The sequence below is a fragment of the Hippocampus comes genome, unplaced genomic scaffold (assembly GCF_001891065.2).
Source record: "Hippocampus comes isolate QL1 unplaced genomic scaffold, H_comes_QL1_v1.1 scaffold17, whole genome shotgun sequence".
Classification (NCBI taxonomy): domain Eukaryota; kingdom Metazoa; phylum Chordata; class Actinopteri; order Syngnathiformes; family Syngnathidae; genus Hippocampus; species Hippocampus comes.
Window position 1 is genome coordinate 3,914,004 of NW_017805002.1, and position 26,551 is coordinate 3,940,554.

The 26,551-nt window shown below is 41.9% G+C and overlaps 2 protein-coding genes across 7 annotated transcripts in view; both read left to right on the forward strand.

Annotated features, from left to right (window-relative positions):
- manbal (mannosidase beta like) overlaps positions 1 to 580 on the forward strand; it is a 2,472-nt gene extending 1,892 nt beyond the window's left edge. For both annotated transcript variants that reach the window (XM_019856949.1, XM_019856944.1), the window contains exon 3: positions 273 to 580. In XM_019856949.1, the coding sequence (XP_019712508.1) occupies positions 273 to 383 (111 nt within the window). In that variant the 3' untranslated portion in view covers positions 384 to 580. The remainder of the gene's footprint in view (positions 1 to 272) is intronic.
- A 1,874-nt stretch (positions 581 to 2,454) lies between these two features.
- The window catches only part of LOC109507451 (proto-oncogene tyrosine-protein kinase Src), a 32,287-nt gene continuing 8,190 nt past the window's right edge, over positions 2,455 to 26,551 (forward strand). Inside the window, exons 1-8 of one of the 5 annotated variants that reach the window (XM_019856914.1) lie at positions 2,460 to 2,824; positions 12,315 to 12,593; positions 17,559 to 17,658; positions 18,926 to 18,943; positions 20,232 to 20,330; positions 20,421 to 20,524; positions 25,732 to 25,881; positions 25,954 to 26,109. In XM_019856914.1, the coding sequence (XP_019712473.1) occupies positions 12,323 to 12,593; positions 17,559 to 17,658; positions 18,926 to 18,943; positions 20,232 to 20,330; positions 20,421 to 20,524; positions 25,732 to 25,881; positions 25,954 to 26,109 (898 nt within the window). In that variant the 5' untranslated portion in view covers positions 2,460 to 2,824; positions 12,315 to 12,322. Of the gene's footprint in view, positions 2,825 to 5,546; positions 5,626 to 9,525; positions 9,547 to 12,314; positions 12,594 to 17,558; positions 17,659 to 18,925; positions 18,944 to 20,231; positions 20,331 to 20,420; positions 20,525 to 25,731; positions 26,110 to 26,551 lie in introns of those variants that run through there. The other 4 variants (XM_019856920.1, XM_019856888.1, XM_019856895.1 and 1 more) reach the window with 4 other exon arrangements.

The following is a 26,551-nucleotide window of genomic DNA, read 5'->3' on the forward strand; positions in this document are numbered from 1 at the left end:
TATATATATATATATATATATATATATATACACACACACACACACACACACACACACTACATTTTCTTTTGCTTTAAAAAAACAATGCAAACGTTTTTGTTGTGGAACAGATTAAAAACATTTACATTCATTTTAGTGGTGAAAAATGATTTGCAATATCAGTGTTTTGAGTTACGAGCATGGTCACGCAACTCAACTCCTAAGTCAAGGCACCACTGTAATATGGACAATTTTTTTTTTAATCCTTTTTTTGAATTTTTCTGCGTGTGTAGGAGGAGACTGAATCCACCAACGGCAAGGCAGCAGATCATGCGAAGAAGCCCAAAGGAGCAGTGCCTCAAATTAGACCGAAATCCAAGAAGGAGAGCAAAAAGAAGCGATAGCTGTGCATTGCCACGAAATTGTGTGTTTCATATTTTAATCCCTATTGCTCTTCAATGTCACTCCAAGTACATGAGACACTGCAGTTACCAGTATTGACATTCTGTTTCGTCTGTGTCTACAACCACAGCTTTTGTCATTTTTCAATAACTGCCATTCATTTTTTTAAATAAACTTTGCAATTAAATGCATCGAGTGACCATCAGAGTTCTTTGAAATAATGTGGCTTATTTTACTGCAGCTCAGTGATGTAATATCCTGACTTTTTGTAATAGATATTTCCCAATGCAGGTGACACTTTCAGAAACAGACTTTCCTCATGATTGAGCACAATCTAGCCTTTTACATGTTGCCGCCCTCACTTTGTGTCACAATTAGGTGGCTACATTTTAGTGTTACTTCAAGCATTTTAAGGTTGTGATGTAACATCTGTAGTCTTGGGATGTGGAAAAGGAGTCCGCATTTGTAGGAGCCTTTGACTGAAAATGTCCAGCAGTGTTAAGATGTCATCGACCCTCATGTGAATTGGGACACAGCTATTGACTCATTTTGGATGGCATGACTTCCTGATAAGCACAGTTGCAAAAGGGGAGTAGATTGTTTTACATTAGGAAAGTGATATTTAATGACACTCACTATGAACATAATTATTGCGGATTTTTTTTTTTCCTTGCATTCGCACACTCCACGCCACTTTGGAGAACATATTTGTGGATGAAATGATGTTGGTTTTTTTTTTTTAAATAATGGTTCTAACTTCTATTAACCGGTATTTGTTTTTGGACAAGCATGCTGGTGATTAAATGCCATCACAAAGGCGCCAGTCATCTTTGCAGTTTTGAGGGATCTCATTATTTAGCTCTATAAGTCATGAGAAAGATAGAAAAGAATCTCCAAGGCATTAGATATAATAAACATGGAACACACTGTTGACAGTCATCGTCAAGTGGAGAAAATATTGCACAACAGCAACATTCCTCAGAACTGAATGTTAATTTAAACCTGACAAAAAGAAATTGGCCAGCGACTGCAAAAATGTTGACTTATAGATTCAAGAAGCTTCAGGAATTTCTGGCAAGTACTGGCTCTTTTGTAGTTTTGACAACAATCTTCCGTGTTCGTCAGATAATATATCTGGACTATGGAGTAGTTTGGCAAGATGGAAGCCTTATCTACAAAAAAATTCCATTCCTGCCTACATTTAGCAAAAATACACTTGGAATCTCCCAAATGCATACATGGAAAAAAATGTTCAAGTCTGATGAAACAGAGCTTGGACCATTAGGCCACAATTACAAAAGGGTATGTGTTGCACAATCACAACACAGCCAATTACAAAACAACACCATACCTTCATAAAGAAAGTTGGTGGCAGCATAAGTCTTTAGGGTTGTTTTTCTTTGGCTTGCACTAGGGACTTAGTCAAGGTGAAGGGAATTAGGAAGAGTTCCAAATACCCGCCCCTATTAGCATAAAACCTTCAGGCTTTTGCCAGAAAGCAAAAAAAAAAAAAAAAGTGAGGAAAAGCATACAAAAACATCTTAACTGCGTTTGTGATTCATCACAGGCACTTTAAATTGTGGCAAGCGTGTGCTGACTCTCATTTAACATGAGTTTTACCTCGAGTGGTCAGCTCTGAACACAGCCTGGCCACTTACCATGAGGTGTGCACACTTGTGCAACCACATGCAAGTTATTTTTACTTGTCTTCTCAAAACGAAGTATTTTTTTTAATTAAGTTGAGCTGTATAGATTATATAGGTCACATTGTCGATGGGAATAGTTTAAAAAGGAAAAATAACAGCCTAATTTTTGGTATTACAAAAATAGGGCCTTTGAACGGGTGGCATAGACTTTTTATAGCCACTGTAGGTAGGTATGGTAGGTATGAAGGTAAATCGGTGGATAGGTTTCTCGGTAGGTAGGTAGGTAGGGAGTTAGATAGATAGATAGATAGATAGATAGATAGATAGATAGATAGATAGATAGATAGATAGATAGAAAGATAGATAGAAAGATGGATAGATTGTGTTGTGAAATAAAAATCAATCCTGACCACTGGGAGGGATTTTTAGGAGAGCCGTGATGTTTTCTCCACACGAATCAGCATGCCTCCTCCTATCGCGTCGACACACGGACACGCCGCTAGGGCTACTCTCCGTAGTACGTAGTAGAAGAGGCAGCTTTGTCCGCCGGCCCACTGACTGACAATCGGCGTGTACTGTACCCAATGCGAGAAAAGAAGATGCACCCCACTCCATGACCTCCGCTTCCTCTTCTTCTTCTTCCTCCTCCTCCTCCTGCATCCGATTGTATCGAAATTCGCTAAATGGGATTCACCAGCGTTTCCACAGCAACGTGCACTTATTCGTCAAATGAGGACGAGCGAGAGGATTTATTAACACGTCTCTGATTTGTGTTGGGCTTTATCTCAAGAAAAACGGTGAGTCTGTTTGTATTATTATGGGCGTAGAATTTATTTATTTTAAAAAGCGAACCACTGCGTATTTTCTCCCTCAAACGTGGTTAGAGCGTCCATTCACTCGGCCGGTTCCATTCAAGCAAGCCGACGGACCACAAACGTTTGTTGTCGTGTTTCCGACACCCCCCTCCGAGCCTGACACACAATAAAAGCGACGCGTATCAGGCAAAATATCACGCTTGTACGGGCTCCCACGGTCATTTCACGGCGGGGGAAAAAATAAAAACACTGTGGGGGAAACAATAAAATAAAAAAAAAGACAACAATCCATTGAAATTCAAAATGGAGCAGCACCTGTTTCGACTCATCTGGTCGAATAAACAAGCCTCGGCTGCACTTTCACTCTTTTTTTTTTTTATGTATGTGGTTCTGTTAATTTACCCCCGACCATCTTGCATGTTCTGGAATGCGGTGTCCGTATGTAACATTTTCATTACCTTTTTTACTAATTATTTTTAAATTCCAATTCCAACCCCCCCTTCCAGTACTGTATGTCATTTTGACAGCTGCTACTCCGGCTGGCAGCTAGCACCCCACCCCTTCACCAACAACTGGGCTGTTTGAAATCACTTGCTTTTCATTACTGTATAGAACACTATTATGGCTAGTTGATTTTGTTCTTCTGCTCTAAATGATGTGCAGTGAAGGCATAGGTTATCCTCCACATCCAGTCGTTTCTTCAATGTATCCCACAATGCATCTTGAAAAGTAGTGAACAATCAATGGTCACTTGAAAAGCAACATAATAATATTGTGTGGTGTTCTTTTTCCATTTCCAGGGTATTGTTTGATTTTCACCATAACAAATTCATGAGCTGTAGCACAAAAACAGGCCAGACAAGTTCTATGAATGCTGTCACAAAGATACACAGTGGTACCTTTGTGGCAATTTACGAATAGTAAACAATTAAAAAAAAAATAGGTTCCTTGTTCACTTTTACTGTCAAACTAGTTTTACTACAGTAAAGTCCACTTAGATTAAGAGGAAGTCAAGTTCAAATATTTTCTTGCTCCGGTCGATGCAAACATTGATGTTCATTCTTTAAGAGTTTGAGAGGCTCTCATTACTCCATACAGGGATCATTGTGTAAAACACACACTGATAAAATAAAACTGAAGTTGCCAGTACCAGTGGCAACGTAAGATGCCTGCCCTCTGGCTTCAAACTCATGCGGCCAATTGTTAGTCCATTCATATGTAAGTCGGTGCTGTTTAACCTTGAAGCAACTGATGTTTGAACAGAAATGGTGGCGCAACACGTGCAGACACAGAAAACAATAGTGATAGACATGTATTCTTTCAGGTGTGTAAGATACTGCCTCTCGTTGGCCAAATTGCACACATCACAAAGAGCAGCACAACCACAGTGAATTAATCATCAAGCACAAACTGTTTTGTTCTTTGCATTGTATTTAATTGTCTTTACAGTATGTTTTTATGAAGTACAGTATGAGAGTGATATTTTTTATTTAAAAAAACATTTACAGCATTTCAATTCATTCGTTTTTTTAAGGGGGAAATGTGGATTGAATGTTTATCAACGTTTTTGAAATATTGGGGGGGTGGGGGTAAACAACTCTTTTTCCCCCGATGCATTTCAATGGGCATCAATTATACACAGATGTTTGCTTTTCCCTATCCTCCATGAATAGTGGGGCTCCACTGTATATAAACATCCCTATGTGGCATACGGATTGTTCCTGTACTCATTGGTGAACTCTATAATCAGTCCCTGTATGGGGATTAGGGAGTAGAGAATGAGTGAATGATTCCGCACACAGCCGCAATAATTCTATGGGAATAAAAATTCAAATGATGATTCAAATCCATTTACATTTACTTTTTTGGCTGGGATTTGGATGAGTTCCAGCTCATTTGCATGAAAGGAAAGCGGATTCAAGGCTAGGCTCTGAATGAGATGTGCGAATCACCAGAGCGGTGTGATGGTGAGGCAGGGGACACACAACATTGGACTTTTTACCTTTTGGTAACCTTTTCTCTTGCAAGGACCACAGTCGTAGGACTGGTTATTTATTGCTTTTTTTCCCCCTTTTTTGGCTGTCGAATTATAGAAGTATACGTTATATTTGCGGGGGAGAACAGTCACTCACCCACTTGAGACTGTCTGTCGGGCTTTTACTGTGTCCCTGTTCAGAATGGGGGTGTGAAGGTGACCGGGCAATTTTCTATCTTCAGGGGTAGTATGTGGGATGACATTTTGCAGTGTCCTTTTCACTGCCTGTTTAAGCCTTCCTTTTTTGCGCATTTTCCATGTCACTCGTCGGTGTAAATGGCATTCACAATGATTTGGAGAGATAAAGTCATCCAGGCAAATTTCCGTCATCAGGGGTTCTATTGATGTAGGATGACATCTATCTACCGGTAGTCCTTTTGACATTGCCTGGAAGAGCCCTCCCATTTTCTTCCCATGCTTTTCTGTACAAATGGCAACGACAGTGAATGAGAAGGAAAAGTCAACCCAGCAATTTTCAACTTTTGGAGCAAGTATTGTTGGTGCCCCGTTTATACTGCCTGGAAAAGTAATTATTCTGTCTGAATGGCCGTGACACGGAATCAAGGGGATTAAGTTGACCGAGCACATTTCCGCATTCTTAAATAGTTTCAGAGCTGTAACTGATGCAGGTAAAGACCTTAATATTTCCACCTTTTTTTTCATGTCAGTGTTCTGTGGAAACAGCACAAATGTGAAATTCGGGCAAAGTCGACCTGGCAAATTTCCACCCACGGAGATAGTATCAGTGGTGAGCAACTGATTGTATTAGCCATCTTTGTTGCCGTTCTATGTAAAGGGCACCACACAGAATGTGGGACAAAGTTAAGCCGTCAACTTTCCGCCCTCAGAAGGAGTATTATCAGACCTGTCACAGGTGGCGCTACGCCTGCAAAGGCCGTCAGCTGTCCGCCTTTTTTCACCAGTGTTACTGTTCCGTCGAAATGGCATACGCACAGAATCGGGGGCAAAGTTGATCCAATTTTCCGCCTTCTGAGGTATGAGAAGTGCGACAACCTTTGTCGTAGTATCCTTTCCACTTCCTGAAAGGCTTTTTTTCTGCATTACAATTCTGTACACACAACATCAACACAGTATCGAGGAAAGAAGTCAACCCAGCAAGATGACAAAAAGGCGCGACTGAATTCTTCACAGTCACTTAATCAACTATTCTGCCCACCCACACAACACAGTAGAATTCCACGAATCCTTCTATGCTTGTTTACTTCTTAACTGGTCTTGTCAAATATTGACACCTTAGTTCACATGCTGTCATTTATTGACAAAGAGCGCGGCACCTCCGCAGTGAACTCGCATTCAACCTCTGACCTCCTTCGTAGAATTCGTAACCATTGCACACAGGCAACACTCACAGCCAAAGCCCGCACTCGCAGATGGTCGGAAAGGGAAGTGTTTTTTTAATCAGGCAAATGCCAGCATCCTCTGCCTGTCTTCCACTTCTTGACGTGCTGCGAGATAGAACTTTCTAAAAAAAAAAAAAAGTCCTTAAGGTCGGCAGACAAAATGAAATTGGAAAGCACTAGGTTGCAATGCAGTGTTTCATTTTCGCACCAAACAGCCCATTCTTTGTCTCTCTCTTGACTTATTCACATCATTGTAAAGCTGTGTACAGGCAATCAGGCCAAATTTGAGCATGTCACCCTCACATTTGATAAAAGTCAGCAAAGCCCCAATTATCAGATGGCTCAAAAAGACTATATGGGCCAATTATCCTGAAATGAGGGCTGTGTTAAGAGTTATTTTTTTTCTCCCCTATCTGCTCGCAAAACGGCCCGACAATGTTAAACTTAAACACTATTTGCGATCGCAAATTCTTATGTGTGTGCTCAGCGGTCAACACAGAGTTTGGCTGATCCACTGACAGGTAGCCCGTTAGCTGTTGTCTTACACAAACAGAAGAGAAACCGGTTTTGTTAAAGTGTTTTCTCACAAATGATTCACCGCAGTAAAAATGATCAGGATTACAAGCTTAGCCTGTCTTCCTCTACTGCTACTCTTTCTTCTTTGTATTTTCCGACAGTCTGAATGCCCTGCAGCATCATCCTACCTTTCACGGTGGGTCAGTCTTGGTCCTATGACAGACAGAAGAAAGTGTTGCAATTTCAGTGAATGTATTATGTGTGCGGTGTGCGGTGTTGGTAATCTCAAATAAATTGCACAGTATAAGAGAAGTAAAACAGTTTTTTTTTTCCATCAGCATGTGTCAGGTCACTTATATTTTAAACAGTCAGGTAAGATGTTAAAAATGGGTATACAGTTAAAACCCACTTTCGACCTAAAATGCAAACATGTATGTGAATGTTTTCATCTTGAGTCGCCACCCCACCCTGCACACCCCCTTACTGCGATGCTCTCATTGGACTGCAACATTGGCAGCGGTGACTTCCTTCTCTCTCTGCAGCAACTGTTCCCGTCTGTTGTGACTCATTCACGTTTGTCACGGCCAAATGTTCGCATCGGGATTATAAATGCTGGATGGGGGGGGGGGGGTAAAGAGGTCCACAGTTCTGTTGTCTTGAATATAACTAGGTAGAGTTGCATGATGCTGTTTGTCATTATAATAACCAGTATACCCGTTGTGGCAGCTTCTCCATTCCTACACGGCAGTCGACAAGTTCCAGAACTCTCATGGTTAGCTGTTATTGAACGTTGATCACTATTGATGATTTGATGATCAGACAAGCTTGAGAACTGAATCAATGGTGACTTATGATTTTAAAACACTGTATGTTTACATGAAACCTTCAGGGCCAAACACAATTCATTCCGTGATACTTGTCATCCTTTAAAAACACTTTTTTTCATGCATAATTAAATTTTTATTATTTCCTAATTCGTATGTGCAATTTAATCCACTTTCCTAAATGTAAGGCCTCTGGGAGCATTCAGATTTTGAGATTCAGCTGTATGAGATGTGGTTTCACTTGATGTCAGATGTTTTGGTTTCACCCACTTCATCAGACTAATTGTATACACTTCTGTGTCTTCCGTAAAAGTGAGTGCTTGTGGAAGTACTCTAGAGTTCAATTGTGGCATCCCATATTAACATTCCCAAGTACACTTGATTTTGCACAAATAAGTAAGACACGAGGACCTCAATCAAGGAGTTATTTACCACTGCTTTCATCCTCCCATTTTGCCTTCCCACTGCTCAGGTGTCTTCACTGATAATTCTTTCTGAGTGGCACATGTGGTTCTCTCACATTCTTTACACGAGTGGACGAACTGATAAGGTGTCAGAAACCCTTTCCCGCCCATCTTCTATTTCATTTTCCATCCTCTGGGTTCCTCTGCTGTCTTCAATTTCCGTCCTCTGATGAAGGATCGCCATCCCTGTTTTGTACACAAGTTATGAACGGAGCTGCGTGTCGGCGTATTCTGATGTTAGCTTGCTATGACACCATATTGGGAGAAAGTGAGAGGCTCTTTTGGCGGTTTGAGGTCGGATGTTTACATACAGTTTGCAGACTGGGATGCCTTTAAGTGGGCTGTTCTGGTGTTTCTTTGAAAGTACGTTTTCAATCATCCTTGGAACACTCAGATATCATTCCCGAGATCAGCCTTTATGCAAGGCACAAGGCTCACAAAACACCAACAAACAAAAATGTCACAAAAAATATATACATAGGTTAAATATGTACCCTCTGCCATCTCGTAGAAGAGAATTTAGTTGCTCTGCCAGTCACGTTGCTGCCACAGATAAAAAAAAAAAAAAAAGACGCATTGTAGTAAATATAATTTTTAGAGCAGTTAATTAAAATGTAAAGATTTGGCTGGCAGTTCAGGGATTATCCCGCTTCTCTCGTAAAAAGTGAGTTCGAACACACTTCACTTCACCTGCAACTATGAACATGGCAGCCAGGACAAGAACTGGTTGGATTAATGGTTACCCATCTCTTTTTGTGCCCAGTGTTCAACTGGCAGCCCGTCCAAGGTGTCATTTGCCTTTTGCCCTAAAGTAAGTTGGGATAGTCTCCAGCTCACCTGCAAGCACGATATAGAAAATGGATGGATAGCTTTTGATACGTGACACATTTCACACATTCCAGCCCATCACTTTCAGCAGACCTGTTATTGTGGCTTGTTGCTGTGTGACTCACTGTTGCACTCACAAGGATGCCTTCACCCCCTGAAGGACGTTAAGACCACATCTTGGCGAGAGTTGAATCAAAGCTCTGGAGAACGCACGCCTACATTCTCCCACTTCATCAGCAGGGGTCCCTCCTTATCGTTTGACATACCTGTATTATTATGTGTGCATGTTATATTTAAAATAAATTAAATCTAAAGCCCATTGAGCCGTATACGCCGGCACCTCCACATTCTTTTTAGGGCCCGCAGGCACTTCCTCCTTCCTCGTTTGTTAATAGCACTCAGTCGGAAAAAAAAAAAAAAACCCACACGCAAGTGTTGGAAAAAGGATGTGAGATGCTACCGAGGTTGAGTGCGAGAGCTTCCCAGAGACTAGGGAACAGCTGCTCATACGCACACACATTGGTGCAAACACTGTCTGGAACTGAGAGTGCCTCCGTCCACAGGAGGAACAAGGCCGTTTTCATGCGTGTGTGACTGTCTCTGTTTCAGCCCGCCTGAAATAGCTGGTCTCGCAATGAGTCATCTTCAGCTTCCCAGAGGGAGGTCTGCTCTTGTGGTGCGAACGCACACATCCATACATATAGACACACACACACGCACACGATGTCACAGCTTTCTGGGGATGCACTTAACTTGTCTTTGTCGCTGCTTGTCGGGATGACGCCGACATTCTCCACTGACTGTAATAGATATGTTCAACACAAAGGAGCTGGAATTTCCACAAGGAAGCATTGTTGAGACATTCGTCGATTATTCCCTCCTACCTCGTGTAAAACTATATGGAAGGGAAGTTGAGCACATATAAGATGGGCAACATCTTTCTCCAGTTATATGTTTGCAGTTTAACATTGCATTCCTGACTAGTAGAGTGGAAGTTTTGCTTTTCACAAGCTGCTGTTCTTTCCCAGGGCACAACAATCATGATAGTGGTAGATTCTCTCTTTTAGCTTATCATAAAACTGTACATAAGTGTAACATATACAGGAAACCGACAAGCTGTTTGTACGAATGGAAGATACAGACCTCTGCAATGGCATAACAATCATGACCAGCAGAGGTAGATTATACCATCGAGCTTAATGGTTTGCACAACGCTGTACATAAGAGAACAGAGAATGTGGGGAAATGGGTAAGCTGGACTCGATGTACATTAGTACATTTGTAAGATGTGGTCCTCTGACTGGGTTGAACAATCATTCCCAAGAGTGATGGAATCCCCCTTCAAACTCATTCATTCATTCATTTTCCGATCCGCTTGATCCTCACAAGGGTCGCGGGGGTGCTGGAGGCTATCCCAGCCGTCTTCGGGCAGTAGGCGGGGGACACCCTGAACCAGTTGCCAGCCAATCGCAGGGCACACAGAGACGAACAACCATCCACACTCACACTCCCACCTAGGGACAATTTAGAGTGTCCAATCAGCCTGCCATGCATGTTTTTGGAATGTGGGAGGAAACCGCAGTACCCGGAGAAAACCCACGCAGGCCCGGGGAGAGCATGCACAATCCACACAGGGAGGCCTGAGCGGGGATTGAACCCAAGATCTCTGCACTGTGAGGTCGACGCACTAACCACTGGACCATCAGGCCTCCCCCCCTTCAAACTTACCCACTAATATGAAACAGTATGTAACATTATGTGGAAAACAAGTGCTCTGTGTATACCTTTTGTGTTAAAACAGTGAATAGTTGTGGTCATCGGCCAGTACATACGTGTAGAAGTCGTACCAGGTAGTTTTGCATTTACCCTTCATGTAGAGCTACCAGTATAAAAATGCAAAAGGGACAGGGCATACGGAAAGTAGGTGTGTACATGTGTTAGTTGCAGTCATAGATCCTCCCCTGTAAATTATGTAAATCTGAACCTAAGAGGAACTGCATGCAAAAAACAGACGAGTTGGGTTTGCATTTGTGTGTTTGAATCGTCATAATTGCGTTCCTCTATTGGACATAACAATCATGCCCGAGAGTAATAAATTCCCCCAGCTTGATTAACTGTGCAGTTTAAAACGAGACTTTAGAAGAACAAAGTACAGTCTGTCCTCTGTTGACGACAGAGTTCTGCTCCTCTGATGGCGATGTCAGAATTTGTCTGTAATGCATTGTAGTCTGTCACAAACCGACCCTCTCACGGTGGTCAGAATTACCATAAAACATTAAGGGGGAGGCATTGCGCATTCCAAAGTTGTTGCCAAATACCACAAGGACAAGATGACGTAGGCCATTTTCCATGGATTTGAGTTGATTACATTAAAAGATAGTCCCGGATTCACAAGCCTTGTCTTCACCTAAATTTAAGGGTTCCTTTTTTTATCGCACTCCTTGTCTGAAAATTGTGCAACTCTATTAAGTAGCATGCTACCATGGTAAAAACAAAAACAAACAAAAAAAAATGCAGGCGAAACAAAATACTTGCATTGTACCCAAGCAAAACAATCACGGAAGCGCTGGTTTGCCAGTATAATTATTTTCATGAACAAACAAAAGCCAGTAAAAATTTCCCTGGCAAACATACTGACAAGCACAAAATATAACTGCCATTGTCCTTCCAAGTCGTAACTAACTACCCTGCCTCACCGCAATTTCAACTCTCCTTCTGTATAATGCGCATTGATTCAGTCCAGATTGATTCGACAGACGGCAAACTACCTCGTCCGTCTGTGTGTTGACACTGTCAAGGTGTCCTGGTCGCCCCGTTTGGCTATCAAACAGTTTGAATTGAACCTGGAGCCGCTCCAAGGCTTCTGTTTGGTAGTGCCTATATAAATAAAGATGTATTGTGTTGATAGATGGATGACACGAAGATTGGAGTCACACTGCTAATGCGATAGTAATGTTTGGGGTTTGTTTTTATAGTTTCTGTCATGGTAAACTGTGAATATCACTGCATCAGTGAACTTTGTACAATTCAGTCAGCTCATTAGACAGGAACTGAAAGGGGCTTTGACGGCTTGATTACAAATTACTTATATATAGCATGGTACACGTAAATAGTATTGCAGGGTAGGCTTGTATGCAAATACAAGTTAAATCGGGCAGTCAATTGAAGGCTTTGATTTTTTTTTCTTTTTTTTTTATCCCCTTGAGATTTATCGTTTCTACGCAAAAAAAGGAAGTGGTCATGACGATAAAGGAACTTTCTGCTGCTCTTTGTTCCATTTGTGTATAGATTTAATCCATCAGTAAATTTTTCTTCACTTGAGGAAGAGACAACGGGTTTAAAATTTAGTAAAGCAGAGCTGAACCCAACATCATTTGTAAGTTGGAAAAAGACTAGTCATCTTGCTCCTACAACATCCTGACCCATCACTGGCTGTCATTCCAGGTCTGCACATGGGGGCTGGCAAGAGCAAGCCCAAGGAACCGGGCCAGCGCTCCATGAGCGTGGACGGCACCATCGGGACGGGCTCAGACAGCGGACACTTCCACCACCTGAGCCCCGCCCAGCAGACCCAAACCCCGAACAGGAGTCCTGCGGTGGGCACGGGGCGGCGAGGTTACCAAGGGTACCAGCATGCACCCACCAACACCCCTGAGCTTGCTCTCTTTGGAGGAGTCGACCACACGGGCACGGTCACTTCGCCTCAGAGAGGACCTTTGTCAGGTATGCTTTCCAGTTACATTGCATAGCACCAAATATTTCTCCAGTCTTAGACGGGGACTCAACAGAGCCACCGTATTGTTCCTTGGGAAGCAATTATTTCATGGTGACCCACAATGACTTTTTTTTGCTGGTTGCCTGGTAACCTCCTAGTGAGAACCAGAAGCTCAATTTATTTATTTATTTATTTATTTTATTTTTACACTTTGTACTACACACACACACACACACACACACAGTTAAAATATCATATAGATTTAGAAGAGGATCTCTACCGTGGGTTTCAACTGGGGAAAAAGTCTGGGTCGTTTTTGGTTAAAGCATTTTGCTGCAGGTTTTTGACAAGAAAAAAACAACTTTCAATGTGACCTAGTGGAGTGCACACCTCTATGTAGACCCCGTAAAATGCTCTTTCGGATCAGTAACTTTGCATATCTGCTACTTAATAGATGAATTTTCCATGTGTGGCAAACATTTTCACTATTTCACCAAAACTAAAGTGAAAACCAAAAATCATTGATACATAGGAGCATTGTGCCCTTAAGGTAAAAAATATGTGTCATGAAAAATATGCACAAAATAGTGTCAGACATGTGAGGTCTGGGCACAGTCAAGGTTAGCGCTGCGTGTGCTTTGTTTTTCCATTGGCTTTTTGGCCACATGATTTCCACATGTGATTGACCCTTCAAATCAAGGTGCATTCAGAAAAGAAGAAGAATGGAAACTGAAGTACACTTTATGGTCTTTGTTGGCCCATTGTGTTGAATTCTGCTCACTAACAAACGTCAGAGAAAAATGTTTACTTTTATCAATGTCAATTCTCTGAAATGTTGAGTCACGTCGACAGCGGAGGAGGAAGTACATTGCATAGCACCAAATATTTCTCCAGTCTTAGACGGGGACTCAACAGAGCCACCGTATTGTTCCTTGGGAAGCAATTATTTCATGGTGACCCACAATGACTTTTTTTTGCTGGTTGCCTGGTAACCTCCTAGTGAGAACCAGAAGCTCAATTTTTTTATTTATTTATTTATTTTATTTTTACACTTTGTACTACACACACACACACACACACACACACACACACAGACAGTTAAAATATCATATAGATTTAGAAGAGGATCTCTACCGTGGGTTTCAACTGGGGAAAAAGTCTGGGTCGTTTTTGGTTAAAGCATTTTGCTGCAGGTTTTTGACAAGAAAAAAACAACTTTCAATGTGACCTAGTGGAGTGCACACCTCTATGTAGACCCCGTAAAATGCTCTTTCGGATCAGTAACTTTGCATATCTGCTACTTAATAGATGAATTTTCCATGTGTGGCAAACATTTTCACTATTTCACCAAAACTAAAGTGAAAACCAAAAATCATTGATACATAGGAGCATTGTGCCCTTAAGGTAAAAAATATGTGTCATGAAAAATATGCACAAAATAGTGTCAGACATGTGAGGTCTGGGCACAGTCAAGGTTAGCGCTGCGTGTGCTTTGTTTTTCCATTGGCTTTTTGGCCACATGATTTCCACATGTGATTGACCCTTCAAATCAAGGTGCATTCAGAAAAGAAGAAGAATGGAAACTGAAGTACACTTTATGGTCTTTGTTGGCCCATTGTGTTGAATTCTGCTCACTAACAAACGTCAGAGAAAAATGTTTACTTTTATCAATGTCAATTCTCTGAAATGTTGAGTCACGTCGACAGCGGAGGAGGAAGTACTGTTTTTTTTTCCCCCTCTCCAACCTTCAGCTGTGAAATAGACTTGAAAGCTCTGACGTTAAAAGGCTGCTCAGTGCTCTGCAGACTTGACATTAAGCCTTAATGTGTCTAGACTGGCCAGATGGGTCAGCTAATATTGCTCCATCCAGTGAGCAGTCTTGAAGTGAAGTGTCTTTTTGCTGTCTCCTCACATATATTCATCAGGTTTTGCTTTTGGATGACACATCTTTCAAAGGAAGTGGCCAAAAGCTGCTCAAACAGCATGCACAGACTGATAATCAGGCCGAATTTGAGTATTTTCTCCTGTGCCGAACAAGGTCAGCAAAGGCCAGATCGTGGGATGTCTTGAAAAGATTGTTGGATGTTTTAAGCGTAATTTCCCCACCCCCAAGATCTGACCCCGCCTCTCCACAAAAAAAAAAAAAAAAAAAAAAAAAAGCAGACATGATTGTTTTGTGAAACAGGACATTAGCCAATTAGAGATATTGGTATGTGTGTGGTGTCCTGTGTTGGTCATCTCAAATACAACACACCCGATTTTTTTTTTTTTCTCTCATGTGTGTGGTTGCTCATCTCAACTCAACTCAACTGTATTTATAGAGCACTTTAAAACAACCATCGCTGTATACAAAGTGCTGTACATGGAGCAACTATCATATATACAACAATAAAACAACAAATTAATAACAAAGACAGTCGAAAGCACCAAACAGTAAGACTAAGATCAAGTCTGAGTCATGCCGTGTCAAATGCCATAGAATACAAATGAGTTTTGAGACGAGTTTTAAAGATGGGCAGCGAGGGGGCTTGCCGAATGTTCAGTGGGAGGTCATTCCAAAGAGGTACCAGCAACGGAAAAGGCTCGATCCCCTCTGAGCCTCCGCTTAGTTCTTGGTACTTCGAATAATGTGTGGTCCGCAGACATTATCTCACATTCATATTTGTATCGCTCATATTCAAATAAATTGCAGGGTAAATGTTAAAAATCAGTATGTCTAGTGCCATGAAAGGATATTTGCACTCTTCTCAAATTCTTACTTTTTTTGCATAGTTTCCCCACTTTAATGTTGAAGATCATCAAACAATTCATAAAGCCAAGTTAACATAAAATGGAGTAGTTAAATGATGATTTTATTTATTAAAGGGAGAAAAATTAATCAAAGCTACTGTACTGGACCATGTGTGGAAAAAGTACTTGCCCCCCTAAACTTAATACAGTCTTGTGATTTCTGGGCTACAAAATCCACCTGATTAAAAGATACAACAGCTAAATTTAGCCATTAAAACACATTTGTACATACATTGGCCGCTTTGTTTTAATTAATACAATTACTGCTAAATTAAAAATAAAATAAATACAATATGATACAATAAAATCAGCATGGCTCAGTAATAGAGTGGTCATCTCTCAATCCAAAGATTTGTGGGTTTGATTTTTTTATTTTATTTGTTTATTTATTTTTACTCTGAAACACGAGTAGGCACTACCCCCCCGCCCCAAACAGCAAGTTACACGGTGGCCTCCCTCAACCTTTCTCAGTCATGCTTGTTGTCTCATGAGGTCCATTCGCCAACAAGCTTCATCAGGTAGCAGTGCACATAAATCCGTGGGAGTGCAACCTTGGGAAAGCAGTTTGTTATATGTTTGGGAGATACAGAGGATGTCACTACATGGATAGAAATGCTCTAATTTGTGGCTAGCCATTAGTGCCTGTCGTCAGTTGCCAGCGATGGTGGAAGTCGGTCGCTAAACAAACAACAGAGAGACGGGGGGTTGCACTGCAGAGATGGCTGTATTTATGGAACTTGTTCCTTATGCTCATGAAACTAAACTTAGGATGCTTATTTTTGCTTTACTATATCCTCTTTTAGCTCCTACACAGCCACATACCACTACACACACACGCACACACTTCCCCATTTCAGGCAGGAACTCTGCCATCGATATCATTTGTGCCCAGTCTCTTAGTCATTGTTGAGTCACTAACACTGACCTTAACTGAGGCAAGGGAGGCCATCACTTCCTTAGACAACTTGGATTCCTTTGTGACCTCCTGGCTGGGTCGTTGCTGTCTTCTTGGGTTAATTTCTGCAGGCTGGCCACTCCTGGGAATGGTCACCACCATTTCATGCTTTCTCAATTTTTGGATAATGGCTCTTACCGTGATTCGCTGCGGTCCTAAATTTTTAGCAATGACTTTGTACATGTTTCTCATTTGTTCTTGAATTTCTTTGGATGGATCATAGCATTATGATGCAGCTTTTTGAGATCTTTTGGCCGACTTAATTTTGTCAGACTGCTTCTATTTAGGTGATTTATTAATTGAACAGGTCTGGAGGTACTCAGGCTTGGGTGTGGTCAGTGAGAATGAACTGGAAAATGTGATTAGCCATCCTAAATTCGTGATTTCACAATGGAAGCAAGTACTTTATCACACAAGGTCAGGCGTGCGTATTTGGAACTGAGAGTCGGCGCTTGGAATTGAAGTGGATTTACATAGGACTGGAGAAGTGAAGCAATCTCTTTTTTTTTTTATCAATGGATGCAATAGCTTCTTGTTTAGTTTCAATCTTAACTTGTGGCAGACGTGTGGGACGTGATGCACGTTTTGAGCATGACGTCTCTGATCCACCGGTGAAAGCAGACTTTGATTCTCTCCTCTTTCATCTATAACTGCTTCAAACAACAAAGCATATGCAGGAAAAGTGGTTAAGATTGCATGACTGCCCGTGTCTTATGTTATGTGTTATTCTATTCTTTTGTTATTTGATGATAAGTGTTCTGAAAAGCACTTTGTTACTGCTACAGCTGTGAAAGCGCTACACTGTATAAATAAAGATGTATTGTATCGTAAAGCAAATCACCATTTAAAACTCTATTGTATGTTACTTGGGTTATCTGTTTTCTGATTTTTACATTTGTTTGATAATCTTAAACATTGACGTGGGTAAAAAAAGGTAAGAATTTGAGACAAGTGCAAATACATTTTCTCGGCCCTTATTTACCCTACGACAGACAGTAGATGGAGCTTTGTCCTTCACACGTTATCGGTCACCTGAAGTCTGCATGTCAATATTTCTCATCAAGCCATGACAAATTGTTCAATCTACACATAGAGTGTATGGAAAATAACTATGGATTTGTATTACATTAGAATTAAGGACTATATGTGCCTGACAGGGTTAATATTCATGTAGTTGTACTTAACCATCTTGATCCCTAAACGCCTTTTGGCGTGCGGTTTCTTGCAGGAGGTGTCACTACGTTTGTGGCTCTGTATGATTATGAGTCACGGACAGCATCCGATCTGACCTTTCGGAAAGGCGACAGACTGCAGATTGTCAACAACACGTAAGAACCCACAGTTGACCTTGTGTGTTTTATTTCCCCCTCCTCCTTTCTTATACCGCAGATTAATGTTAACAGATTTGGACAATGCATGTTTGCTGAAACGCACCAAAACAAACTGTACGCGTTGAAGGATGTTCACAATTCTGTCATCACACTTCTTGCTAATCCGTACACTCACTGGCCACATCACTTCTGTAGATACGCAATCAAGTGAGTTTGACTTCAAGTGTATTAACAAAAATGAAAATAAAAGTTTTGATTTGTATTACAATACAGTGGTGCCTTGAGATATGCGTGACCCAACTCGTGAGTTTTGTTTCTTCATTTTCAGTTTTGATTTGCAAATTTAAAACTGACTAAAAGTAAAAAGTAAAAGATTTTCAAGTGCTGTTTTCCTTATTTAAAAATACATTATAAAAAGGTTGGGTTTTTGAGGAGGCTGGAACAGATTAATGACATTTCCCATTCATTTCAATGGGCAGAGATGATTTACAACAGTTTGGTGCTATGAGCATGGTCACAGAATGAATTCAACTCGTATCTGAAGGCACTATTGGATATATTATAAAATATGCAAAATGAAGTGCACTGTGCTAGGAGGTATTTTGTAATTTTTCAGCCCTTTCATGTCGGTAACTGAGCAAATATTCGAAACATGTCTCATTTTGCTGCAGTGCAACTTCAATAATGTAAATACAGATGCATCTCTAAATTACAATATCTTGGAAGACTGAATTTATGTTAGAAGCTTAATTCAAAAAGTGAAACTCTCATTATAAGGATAAATGCTTCTCTAAGATTGGTAATCAAAGCAAAGGCCATGTAAGGATCTTTTTTTCTTCAAATGGGTTCCTTTCGTAGCTTCCTGCCATGTTTTTTTTCCCTGTTCTTTTATCTGCTGGTTGGGATGACATATTAGGGCTGAACAAAGATGAATCTATAATATTCGAAGTGTATAAATAAAACATCAAGTGCATCCACAACTCCTCGATTGGAAAATGTACACGAGGATGCTCCCTGGGTCTTCTGTACTGAAATGATGTAACGTAGTATGTCGGCCCCGCTGTGTCGTCCCACCGCGTGTTCTCCGCCTCCGCTGTCTGTCTGAGTGCTGCTCGCCTTGCTGTGTTTTGATGTGTCTGCTGTGTCTGTTATCTCTCCCTCTGTCTCTCTCTCTCTCTCTCTCTCTCTCTCTCTCTCTCTCTCTCTCTCTCTCTCTCTATCTATCTATCTATCTCGCTCTCTCATGCCTCATGGTCTCTCCTAGGAAAAAGTACAGCTTCAGGTCAGTAATCCTTACTGCAATAAAAAGACAAATCCTTTGCAACCCTTTTTATCCGCACTAATGCTGAACCACGCTGTAATGTTTGTACAGAGATGATGGGCATGATGAATATGTTTTGCACATACTGTAACCATGTAACAGATAGTTGCTCATTAAATGGAATGAGGTTCCCCATGCTGGCAAAGTGTGTCAATACATCTGCATTCCCTGAGTCATTATACATTTTGTACCACTATGCGACTAATGCCTCACATGTTGAAGCACTGGACATGTCGATAGAATGGATTGTTGGTTAGTAAAATATTTACTAACCAATAAAAACATTTGACATGCTCAAGAACCATGGAGTGGAGTCCTTTAGCGCATCAAAAACTTTGGCAATCCCTCCATTTCTGTATGCTGTGTCCCATGAGACAAGCAGTGTCCCAAATATTGCATTAAGTATAAAACGGATTGTAAGTAATTTGAGGGAGGTTCCCGAGGCTGGCAAAATGTAAAATTTTCTATTATTACATGACTAGTGCACCTATCATTGCAGTCCTGTATGTCACCATATATATTTTGTAAGTTAATGGGGTGAGGTTTCCCAGGCTGGCAAAGTTTCCACTTCAGTATTTTAGTATTCCCTAAATTTCTGTAAGTTGTTTACCACTACTCAACCAATACTCAAAAAAAACTTAATTCTGTATACGCACATGAAATGTTTGTTTGCTGGTAAGTAAATAGGGTAAGGTTGCCAAGGCTGAGAAAGTTAGCGCATCATTTTATCTGCATCCACACAATTTCTGTAAGTTGCGTCCAACTGCCGGTTATCGCAGCGCGAAACTAGAAAACAGACTTTTTGTCAGTATATGAAATTTGTTTCCTCAGAGTGGCGATGTAAGCATACCAATGTGATTTTTTTAGTTTGGAGTATAAATTCTTTTTTAATTGCTGAAATGTATTTGGGTGCTCATCCCCAACATGCAATAAAGTGTCCAATAATTACTTCCAGTCAAAAAACTGGGAACTGCAGTGAGTGGGTCAGCATGTGCTAAGCTTCCTTTTTCCTTCTCTTCAGACGGCACTTTTCGGCGATGATGAGTCAAGGTGACACAGTATTAAGCTAACTCTAAAAAAAGAAAACTCGGTATCGCTAAATCCTGGCAGCTTGTTCTGTCTGCACAACTGACCTTTATAGTCACCTCACAGCTATTAAAGCCACACAGAATGTCGGAGGATTAGGAGGCACCTGTGAGTTTTCCATAATTTCCTTTTTTATCTTCTTTGTCTGCATTTGCCATCACAGAGAAGGGGACTGGTGGTTGGCTCGCTCCCTGACGACCGGAGAGAGCGGTTACATCCCCAGCAATTACGTGGCCCCGTCAGACTCCATCCAGGCGGAAGAGTACGTCCCACCTGATATACTGCACTGTATAGCAACGCCTTGCCTTTGGAAGCAAACTGTACCACTTCTTCTGTGGCCCACTTTTGGCAGGTGGTATTTTGGGAAGATCACTCGGCGAGACTCAGAAAGGATCCTTTTGAATTTACAGAACAGACGAGGAACCTTCCTGGTGAGGGAGAGTGAGACGACAAAAGGTGAGACTCCACCAATGTCTGGTATACGGGATACAAGAGGGCCTCAGTTTATAGTGGGACGGACATGTGACGTTTTAGGCTTGCAAACAGCGCAAAATGAACTCGCAAGTGCAGTGGCATAAGAAATAGCTGTCACCAATGACGCCTGGCCAGCAGAATTCTTAATTTGTTCTCTGTCCCCATCTGTAACTCAAAACGTTCATAAATCGAGGTAACATTTCCCATTGAAATGAATGGAAATCCATTCCAACCTCTGTGTGGCGTTTGCATGTTCTGTCCGGGCCTGCGTGGGTTTTCTCTGAGTACTCCGGTTTCCTCCCACATTCCAAAAACATGCATGGTAGGCTGATTGAACACTCTAAATTGTCCCTAGGTGTGAGTGTGAGCGCGGATAGTTGTTTGTCTCTGTGTGCCCTGCGATTGGCTGGCAACCGGTTCAGGGTGTCCCCCGCCTACTCCCCGAAGATGGCTGGGATAGGCTCCAGCACCCCCCGCGGCCCTTGAGAGGGTAAAGCGGTTCAGAAAATGGATGGATGGATGGACACACACACACACACACACACACACACACACACACACACACACACACACATCCCTTGTTACTTCCAGTCAAAAAACTGGGAACTGCAGTGAGTGGGTCAGCATGTGCTAAGCTTCCTTTTTCCTTCTCTTCAGACGGCACTTTTCGGCGATGATGAGTCAAGGTGACACAGTATTAAGCTAACTCTAAAAAAAGAAAACTCGGTATCGCTAAATCCTGGCAGCTTGTTCTGTCTGCACAACTGACCTTTATAGTCACCTCACAGCTATTAAAGCCACACAGAATGTCGGAGGATTAGGAGGCACCTGTGAGTTTTCCATAATTTCCTTTTTTATCTTCTTTGTCTGCATTTGCCATCACAGAGAAGGGGACTGGTGGTTGGCTCGCTCCCTGACGACCGGAGAGAGCGGTTACATCCCCAGCAATTACGTGGCCCCGTCAGACTCCATCCAGGCGGAAGAGTACGTCCCACCTGATATACTGCACTGTATAGCAACGCCTTGCCTTTGGAAGCAAACTGTACCACTTCTTCTGTGGCCCACTTTTGGCAGGTGGTATTTTGGGAAGATCACTCGGCGAGACTCAGAAAGGATCCTTTTGAATTTACAGAACAGACGAGGAACCTTCCTGGTGAGGGAGAGTGAGACGACAAAAGGTGAGACTCCACCAATGTCTGGTATACGGGATACAAGAGGGCCTCAGTTTATAGTGGGACGGACATGTGACGTTTTAGGCTTGCAAACAGCGCAAAATGAACTCGCAAGTGCAGTGGCATAAGAAATAGCTGTCACCAATGACGCCTGGCCAGCAGAATTCTTAATTTGTTCTCTGTCCCCATCTGTAACTCAAAACGTTCATAAATCGAGGTAACATTTCCCATTGAAATGAATGGAAATCCATTCCAACCTCTGTGTGGCGTTTGCATGTTCTGTCCGGGCCTGCGTGGGTTTTCTCTGAGTACTCCGGTTTCCTCCCACATTCCAAAAACATGCATGGTAGGCTGATTGAACACTCTAAATTGTCCCTAGGTGTGAGTGTGAGCGCGGATAGTTGTTTGTCTCTGTGTGCCCTGCGATTGGCTGGCAACCGGTTCAGGGTGTCCCCCGCTTACTGCCCGAAGACGGCTGGAATAGGCTGCGGCAACCCCCGCCACGCCTGTGAGGATAAAGCGGGTTGGGAAATGGATGGGTGGGTGGATCTCGCTCTCTCTCTCTCTCTCTTTCTCTTTTTTTTCTCACTCACACACACACACACACACACACACACACACATCCCTAATGTGTGTACACTAAGTTTTTTTTTTCGACTGATACTTTTAATTTCCCGCCTCTCCAAACCGATACTGACAACCGATAACTTATATTTATTTTTTTTATACGACAAATATATCTGTTGTTGCAGCTTCATGTAGTGGGGATCAGCGACCAACGTACAGTCACAAGTTTGGCTACTTTCTGAACTATGGTCACCTCAGACGGTGAAGTGATGAGTAATCTCAAAAGCGGCGATGTGTATCAGTACCCATTGATAAAATTGCTCGTGCTTTGTTGTCACCCCACTAGCGTTTTGTATATATTGTAATGCTTCACAGAATAAGTCATTCTCCAAATTGTTATTTACTAGCAGTGACATTTCAACAATGCACATTGCACACACGCATATTTTTAAATAAAGACAGGGCCCCAAACATTTTTGCGCTACTGGAACATTTTCATGTGAAGACATTTTTATGAACCAAAATAAAAACAAATGATGAAAAATATCACTCACCACAGCTACACTCCAAGGAGCCTCGGTAATTTGTATTGCAACAAGTTCAGGAGGACACAGTGCAGTGTCATAGCCTTTGCTATCCATCCATCTATTTCCTAAACCACTTATCTTCACTTTTAGAGATTAGCTTTGCCATAGCTCGGCTCGGATGTCCCGCTTTTGTTTACGTTGCCTTATGCCGTCTACCGCGCCTGCCAGACTCAACAACAATGCTTGGGGGCATGCTACTATATCTCGTTCGGGAAGTTGAAAGTGTGTGTTTATTTTTTTCTAGTTCTTTAAATTGCTGTGTAGTTTTTTTTTTAACACACAAAAAAAAAATAAGGATCCAGGGACCCTTTCTCATTTGAAGTCAAAATGACCACGATCAGGGACCCTTTCTCATTTGAAGTCAAAATGACCACATATCTTTGAGCTTTAGATGACAGTTTTGTTACACATTTAGAGTATCCACTTAAACTGTCTGTATATACAGTAGGAGCCTCTGAGCATGTGTAATCAAGCAGAAAGAAAGGTCATTGAAGTGGCACATGCCCTTTCGCGTTCATATTAATCAATTCCACACAAATTTTCTCGACTATTTTCTGTTGGTCACATCTGAGCACATAGTGACTGCAGACTGTTAAAAGAAACAGTTTAATGGACTGTTCAGACGGCAGCACACAGTATTGTGCAAAGTGAAAAACTGTAACGTTATCATGAAATATGTGAGGAAGTGCATTTTAACAAGGTAGTAAAATATGTATGTAAGCCTTAAGGTACATTGCATCTGGAAAATACTCACAACACTTCACTGTTTCCGCATTTTGTTTTAAGATTTAATTTGATTTGATTTCGATTTTTTTGAGGATTTGGCCAATTAGATAAAAGATATGAAACAAACTAAGAAATTAATTTTGAGCTTCCTCACAAAGTTACAGTACATGTGCATGGTATTGTGTGCAGAATTTCAAGGGAACTATGAGTCAATTTTGGAATAAGGCTGAAACATGAAACAAAATGTGGAAAAACGGAAGCTCTGTGAATACAAGGTTGCTAATGACAACTGCTGTCTGTACAATTCCCACATTAAAAAGTCGGCTTCCTATTCAGCCCCAGCTGGGCAATTAAATAACGAGAAAGTAGGAAGTAATGACGTTGCCTCGCCAACCCTGGTGGACTTCTGTGTGCATCGCAGTTGAGGCAAAGCTACCGAGATGTTAAGTGAGACAATTTGTACGAGACACACGCTCGTAATGATATCAATTGGAGGCACTCGCACAGGCCCGTGGCGCCGCGCCTTTGTTCTCCAAGCCTGTGGCGGTGCTTCTACTGGGTTGGCATTGCCTGTGACATACAGCAGCACTTTGGAGGGTTGGGGAGGGGGTTGTTTTTGAAGGAAGCGCGTGTGCCGAGGTAGGGAGGGGTGAATAGATAGGGGTGAATCACAGTGTCAGAAGTAGGTCAGTCTACGAGGGTGCTGCAATTCTCTCCTGCGGCTACAAGCCCCAGTTCACCATGAGAGTCAAAGATGAGGCTGAAGGGGTAGAAGGAAATATAATGGAAGGAAGGAGGGAGTCTTATTAGATGTCGAACGTGATACTTATGGTGACAGATATGTCGCATTATGGTTGAATCGAGTCAGACTGACGAAGATGCATGACTCACCTGGCGTCATTGTTTATATCAACTGGTGCTATGAGAACAATGTGGTAAAAGGGTGAGTCGTGGGTTTACTAGCTTGACATTTTGTGTGAAAGGACATTGATCATGTATTTTTGTCACAATTTAAAGCAGTTCCTAGTTGTCTGAATATCAAGTCTATGACAGAGTACTTTTCAAAATACCCCAAGATTCATGAATTTTTGGACAATTGACACACCCTGAAATTAGTTCGTTTTCAGGAGCGACACTTTACCCCATCCATTGCAACTCTGTCACAAAGCGGCCTTTTACAGGCATTGCTGGAAATAGCCTTGCGGTATTTAAATGACTAGTAGCATTTGTCCTGAGCCACCAAATGCTTCCATCCATCCATCCATCCATGCATCCTCATGTTGCAATAATATAAGAACGATTTCCCGTTCTGCGTTTGATGTGAACTGAAGTGTGCTACTTGGTGACACCCAAAAGAGGTGCTGTTGATTCAGCCGTAACTAGTTTGTTGTCTAAAAAACAATAACATGTTTCTTGTTACATAGCAGTTCTTGTTGGAATTTTAAATGTGAACAAATATGTCCCTGAGGAAAAACACACTTTTCTCACCATTTTCTGCCAATTGCTCATTTTTGTTCTTTTCGCCATCGTCAATCAGTGAATGCTGTTGTAAAAAATCGCCAAGAAAAACATGTTAAAATGTTTGCTCTAAAAAGTGTTAGTGTGTTTTGTGTTTTTGAACAATATTAGGATGAAATTAAACATCCATCCATCCATTATCTGAGCCGCTTATCCTCACAAGAGTCACGGGTGTGTTGGAGCCGATCCCAGCTGTCTTCGGGCATAAGGCGGGGTACACCCTGAACTGATTGCCAGGCACTCGTGGAAAAAATGGCATTTTCTCACAATTCCAAGACGTTACGGCATTATCAAATATCTGTACTCTGTATCGATAAGTACGCAATAGGTACTTGTACTTGTTCTCTGTCGCAAAAAGAGGGCTATAGGTGCATCGCAAGTTAGGCCCTAACAAAAAGAAATGGCAAAAGAATATAGTGACATTCTCCTAAATCACAGACTTAAGCGCATCGACAGACGAGGGCAAATGGCACTATCGCATTCTTCGACCTCCTATAGGGCCCAGCGGGAAGTTGACCCGGCGCAGCTGTTGGGAAACGCCACAGAGCAGCTGTCCCAGATGCCTGACACGCTTTTATTGTTCCACTCCTTCTCTATACATTTTTTTTTTCCTCCTTAGGAGCTTACTGCCTTTCGGTGCTGGATTATGACAACACCAAAGGTCTGAATGTGAAACATTACAAGATCAGGAAGCTGGATAGCGGCGGCTTCTACATCACGTCCCGCACGCAGTTCACCAGCCTGCAGCAGTTAGTCTTCCATTATCGCAGTGAGTATGCAGACGCTTACTGCACAAAAGCTCTGAAACCCTCCCTGACGTCTCACATTGCTCATCCTACAGAGCATTCCGATGGGCTGTGCCACGCCTTGACCGACGTGTGCCCCGTGGCCAAGCCTCAGACGCAGGGTCTGGCTCGAGATGCCTGGGAGATCCCTCGAGAGTCCCTCCGGCTTGACCTTAAACTCGGCCAGGGCTGCTTCGGAGAGGTCTGGATGGGTAAGAACTGCACTGCGCTGTACTCAAAGCTACGTCCACACCTTAGTTAATGTAATACTAATTAGGGCACACCTCACCGGTTTTCTGAGCTTGGTTATGTGATATTCTCAATATGAGCCAGAGGGCGCTTTGACCTCAATTCCAGTCGACAGCAGAGGGCAGTAAAATGTCCCTGAAATGGGTGCATTAATCTGCTTATATCGTACATTTCCCACCAGTGAATCGCACCAGTCCAAAAATAAATCATGAAGAGGAAAATATCTATAAGTCGTAGTGGACTACAAGTCACATTTTTGGTCGAAATTGATTTTATAAAACCGGAGACCAAGAACAGTAGATCTCAGACTCGCGTCCAAAATCCACCTTACCCACTCATGTTGGTCGGAACTACCACTTCTAAATATGGAATCGTTTTTCTTTATAGTTTAAAATGGCTCACCTT